At 40.1% G+C, this 6,000-nt stretch overlaps 1 protein-coding gene across 1 annotated transcript in view; it reads right to left on the bottom strand.

The window, feature by feature from the left end:
- Positions 1–3,842: 3,842 nt before the first annotated feature.
- Positions 3,843–6,000, bottom strand: part of BEND7 (BEN domain containing 7) — a gene marked incomplete at both ends in the record, with an annotated part of 74,555 nt that continues 72,397 nt past the window's right edge. Inside the window, 1 exon segment of the mRNA XM_084253779.1 lies at positions 3,843–3,904. Coding sequence (XP_084109905.1) covers positions 3,843–3,904 — 62 coding nt within the window.

Genomic DNA, 6,000 nt, shown 5'->3' with positions numbered 1-6,000 from the left:
CTCGGCAGTGTATTTCAGTCTGCCTGTTCTGCTCCCCACTCTGTCTCTGGTGAATCCTCTCACCCCCTTGTGCCTCTGACCTGTACCCCAGCTCTTGTATGCATAAATAAATAAATCTTAAAATATATTTATTGTGAAAGACCATTGTTTTACATCTTTGTTAATATTTTGACAATGTAGGATTTCTCCCCTCAGGTGGTTCTCGTTCTTACATCTCTTTCTTACATTTTTCTTACATTGAGGTCATCTTTATCTATCCTTAGCTGTTCCAATAGCTCTTTTATGGGACTCCTCATCTTAGGCTAGTCCCTCTCCAGTTAATGGCCATCCTTCAGACAGACGGATCCATGTATCATGTGAATCTGAACCTGTTAGAATGCTTCCCTGCTCCCTGCCTTCCCAGCTTCCAGAAAGGTTCCACAAGGCCCGGCTGAACACACCAATCTTGGTTTTTCCCCTTTTCCTTTCATCCCTAACCCCCATAGTATTAAACCAATACCTCTCCCTACACTGGTGTGCAGTTAAGTGTCTGAACTGAACTTGGGGTGCAGTTGGGAAAGAGCCAGTTGCTACCCCACCTCCCCCATCACCCAGTGAGGTTGGGCTGTGGGAAGGAGACAACAGAAGAGGGTGTGTGAGCTCTTCTAGCAGAAAGTTAAACAGTTCCCTCTCCAGTGGTCTGTGGTGAAACTGGGGCCCTTCACATTGGTTTACAAAGTCCTCTACGGTTGTCAGCTGGGCAACTAACAAACAAAGCACAGATCCTTGTGGGATTAGTGCCTTGGCCCCCATAACATGACCTGGGCCTCCTTGCAAATAATTTCATGGCACACAGGACTACCTGAAGCCTGGGGAGAGGGATTGTGGCAAAGGGTCTGGCAGGTGTCAGCCACCTATCTTCTAAGAGGGTCGGGGATATGGAAGACTCTTTTGCAAGCAATTCACCCTTTTCTCCCCAAATCCAGCTGCTTTCTTATTATCAACTACTTCCCATCACCCCACACCTGCCACTGCTCAAAGCTTCCAAAGAGCTCATGGCCCAACAAAACAGGCCTAGGAAAGAGATCTTGGGATTAGCTCTGGGGGCCCTCCACAGGGGGGCTGGGAATACCCTTTGTAAGTAGTTGGAGGCAGGAACCTGGTGAGGAGTAGCGCCCTCCTGTGTTCAGAGAGGAGAGTAAAGCAATTAAGTTTTGACAGCCACTTTGCATTAGAGAAGATTGATCTGTCCTTCTGATGTGTTGTTTCCATAGAAGCAGGGCTTAACCTTTTAAGTGAAGATTATAAAGCTACCTAATTCATTTAAAATTAGGCTTCAAGAATATCAGTACTTAATGCTCAAGTGTTACTGTGGGACTTGCAGTCATTGATCTGACTGCCAGGCAGAGCCTACGACTTTCTACCTTTGAAGACACTTTCTGGCAACAGTCCTGCCGGTTTATCTATTTGAAAAAAATTAACTTCATCAGGAGCCCAAATTTTCTATGTACAATCACCAGACTATTAATTAATACCCTTTAATTAATGAATCATATTGACTCCTCTTCACAAACATGCAAGGATTGGCACATAGACACGAAACAGGTATACTCAGTTAAAGTAATTTATTGTATTCTTTCAGAACGGACATAAAGAGCATCATGGGAATTGATATCACAACACAGTTATACACCATTTCCACAACTGGACTTGCATTGAATTTTTTTTTTTTAAAGAACATAGTAATTTTAAAAAATCTAAATATTTACATATTAATAAAACATATATACAGAAGATTCAGACATTATCCATAGATATGGAATTTTTTTTTGCTAAGAAAGCCTATAAAAAGGATTTCTGAATAAATTCTGCACAGTAGTCACAGTAAGTAAACACACATACAATTTTATTTTATAAAATATGATTTTACTGTTGCAGTTTTATGATATGTATTTCCAATTTGTGGATCCATTGCACATATTTGTGAGTTGAATAATCCCCACCCCTCCTCAAGTATTGAAAAATCCAAGCTGTTTCCCAGTCTTGGAAGGAAGTGCTTTTGCAGGCTTATGGTATATATTTAACAGATCCCACAGTTGTAAATGTTTCTACCTTTATTAGCAACATATTCATCTACTGAATAGAGTAGAATGGTCACTCATTAATCTTTTCAATTTCCTTGAGAAATGTTACCTTCCGAGAGGCAGAAGACAAATTTTAAAACGTGTTGCAGAAAAAGAAAAGCCTTGGATCACAGTACTTCATTAGACCACTTGATGAACAAAGGGATTGTTTCAGGGAAGGGATTATGAACTGGCCTGAAATGTACAAGGCTCATTCAGGGTGTGATGGGAGTAATTTCTTTGACTCTTCCTTGTAGCTTCACAGAGACAAAAGACAAACATATATGAGATGTGTATTAGCTAGATGTCTATTAGCTAGATTCCACAAGCCACACCTAAGCCACTTTGTCACATTACAGGGATGCCTCGTCTCTTCTTCGGTGATTAGCTGGTCTTCAGTGGAATACTGTTCATCCCAGAGCTCCCTCCTGGTTCCAGGTTTGACTGTACAGTGTGCCATGATGTAGTACCTTGGACAGGGTAGTAAGGGATTTGGGTCTAGGCTAGGCAGGGCCACTGATGGGTTACCTGGCCCCGGGCAAACATGAGCCTCACCCTTTCTCTGCTGCCTTACCTGCAAAATGAGAGGCTGGACTATGGGAACTCTACTACAATTTTGGCTCTAACACTATGACTTGTAACATAAGTGCTAGGGATAGGCGTGAAACTGTCAGCACAGCAAATTTTCCCCTAGGGTTTGTTTCTACAGTCCAGATTTCTTTCAAGACAATTTTTGGTCTTTGGGTCAACTGCCAAAGATTCAAGATAATTAGTTTTATACATTAAATGAGGTGTAAATGCAACATCTCTAAGTAAAATGTGTTTTAAATTCACTATCTTATTAGAGAAAGGAATCTGGAGGTAAATGTTACTGCAAAACAAATGCCCACATAGCAAGGTATCTCTTTAAAATAAATCCAGATTTTTATGTTAGTTTCATATAAACTGGAGGGCAAGTGTAGTAGAGATGAAATAAAATATATGATGTTAATTCAGTATGTTTGTGGCCAGTTGCCATAAATGCCAAAACACTGGACCACTCACATTTAAAACCATCTGTTAAAATATCTGTTAGATCTCAGATAGGTAACAGGTTACTTTGAGCTGCTTACCTTCTAATTAGTTATTTTGTCACTGTGTCGACATAACCTACATGAAAAGGATTTCTTTCTTAGAATTCATATTTCATTTGCACTTATTCAGTTACAAATGGTTGTTTTGGGGAGAAATGATATCGTAAATGATTTTATCTAGTAGATCAGAGCTACCCCGTCTCTTCAAATAGCTTTTTCAACTTCTAATCTGATGAAGGTCTAATTAATTTTGGCCTTCACAGTTGCTCTCTTAGAACCAGAAAGAGCCATTCTCCTTTATACTGCATCTAAGTAATTTACATTAACATAAATATGCTCGAAACTCCATATATTCACATTGAGTTTATGAAAAAAGAAAAAGGGACGAAAGAACCACGTCTTTTTAATGGACAGTGAACTGACTGAATAATATATTGGACTTTTTAGGTGATAAGTCACTCTAAAAATGATTAAAAAAATATTATACCAACCTGGAGTCTTGATTATCACATCTTACAAAGAAAGTATATGAAAAGTATTCAAACATGACAGGTAAACTTCACAGAACATCCCCACTCTGCAGTAACCTGAAATGCTAAGTGGATTTTTGAGGAAATTCAAACGGAAAAGTTACATGGGCTAAGGAACGATGTTTCTAAATGGAACACTAGGCAGTGAGATCTGGCTCTGTGTCTTCCGTGTTTTCTCTCCTGGTGTCAAATATGTGACCTACAACAGAGACAAGAAAATGAAGGGGAGCTACTTCCCCAAGGAGGAACTGTATGCTTTTCTATGACACAGTGAGAAGGCGGTATTTTGAATAAAGGAAGAACATCATTGGTGAGGTATCTTTTTAATATTTAAATCACTAATTTTTAACAAAGTGTTAGTTGTCCTAAATGAGTCATTTCTGCCATTAGAAGTATGTAATGATTATTATTACAGGAAAGTCCATGAATGTGTCTTACTACTAAATATCACTTTATATTAGCCATTTTCTTTCACTGTGCAATAAAGTGATTTACCTGTAAAAAAGTGATTTACCCAAAATATCATGCAGATATTAAAATAATGTATGTGAAAATTTGTAAAAAGATGGAAACTGCTTGGTAGGGTAAAAAAAACTCAGGAAACAAAATTTTATGTATTTGATCTCTCTTGTATTTAAATAAGTAAAATCAATATAGAGAAAAGTCTAGGGAAAAGACACACACATACCCCCCAAATAATGGTTGTCCTGGGTGGTAAAATTAAAATCATTTGCATTTTCTTCCTTATACTTTTCTTTGTAATTTTTAAAAGCTTGCAAAAGAATGCCAATTCATGAAAAAAAATGAAGTCCTGATGAGCTCTGAGCTACCGTACTTCAAATTCAGAAGCCTTCTCTACATGCTTTTATTCTTCCCCACGCAAAGGCTCCCAAATCCTGGTGACTTCCTTCCTGGTGAGCGAGGACTTGCCACACCCTCAGGCAGCAGCAGCAGCAGCAGCAACCATGAGCAGGCCTCTGCCCGCCCCTGCCTGAGGGCTGGCTTTGCTCACCAGGACCTAAGGAGCACTGATGCCTGGGAGCTGTTACAAAGGCTTACTGATAGGGGTAAGGGGAAAGAAATGAAGAAAATGTGTTTTTCCACTATAAAATCTGTATACAGTTATGTTAAAACGAGACCAATAGAAGGCTGCTTAGATGGAAAGAGACAAGCGTTCGCTGACAGCCTGACCCTGACCTGGACAATTCTGGTTCACAGAAACACTGAAGGATTTACATTCCTCCTCCAGCCCTCCCAGCCCCCCAACACACACACACACACATTTGGAAGTAGAAAAAGGAGCTTACGAAGGTAATGAAGACATTAAATCTCTTTTTTAAAGGACTGTTGCCAGCTCAGATGAACAAGAGAAGGAAGGTCCAGCAGCGAGTCTCAAACCCAGGGAAGAAGCCGCATGTGCAGGCCTCATGGGGTCCTCACTGGGTGGTCTCCCTCATTAGCTGAGTAGTGCTGTATTCAGAGATGCCTCCCAGACTGAGGGTTTTACTCAATCAAGAGATATGCTAGTCTATCAAGGTTATTTAATTTCATTACTGCACAACTGTGCACCAACCTGCAATTTCTTTTACCCTTTTCTAAATGATATCATGCTGCTTATTAATTTGTATCAACTACTTATTGATAGTCTAGTAAAAAGGCCTGCAGTCTTCATTGTTCTGCTACTGTCTTCATTGTGACCTCATAGTCTTGGGCAAGATTTAAGAAAGAATGCCATGAGTTTAAACTGCACTGACAGTCAGGCAGATGGACATTCTGAGTGTGAAGACTGAGACAGTGAAATGCAGTCCTAAAGGGATGAGTACACACATCATCTCTTAGGATCCTTAAGAAAAACATGCACAGAAAAGCTGGCTTTGGCTTAGACATAAGAAAGCTATGCGGTACAAAAGCTGGGAGTTGAGAAGCCTGGGCTCCGGCCAGGCCACCGACCAGCTGTGAGACCTTGAGAAAGTCATATAGTGTTTCTGGGCCTCAGGCTTTTTTACCTGTAAAACAAAAGGACTGGATAAAAAGAAGGGATGGGACTAGATGATCTCTAACGTTCCTTCTTAGACTCCTTGAAAGTCTTTTCAGTTCTGTGAGGTTGTTCTGCCATCCCCGGTTCCATTTTCTTACTTGAAACATCTCTCAGTTTACATCTTCAGATAAGAAGATGCAAAGAGGAATGGTTTTCAAATAGTAATAATTTTTGAAAGTCTAGTGTCAGATGACAGCCTGGATGGGCAGTGCAAAACGCCCTGGGGGATGGAGGGAGGAACCCTGGAAAACACAGCT

This window comes from Talpa europaea (genome assembly GCF_964194135.1).
Source record: "Talpa europaea genome assembly, chromosome: 14".
NCBI classification, from domain to species: Eukaryota; Metazoa; Chordata; class Mammalia; order Eulipotyphla; family Talpidae; genus Talpa; species Talpa europaea.
This window is presented reverse-complemented; position numbering and strand designations above follow the sequence as displayed.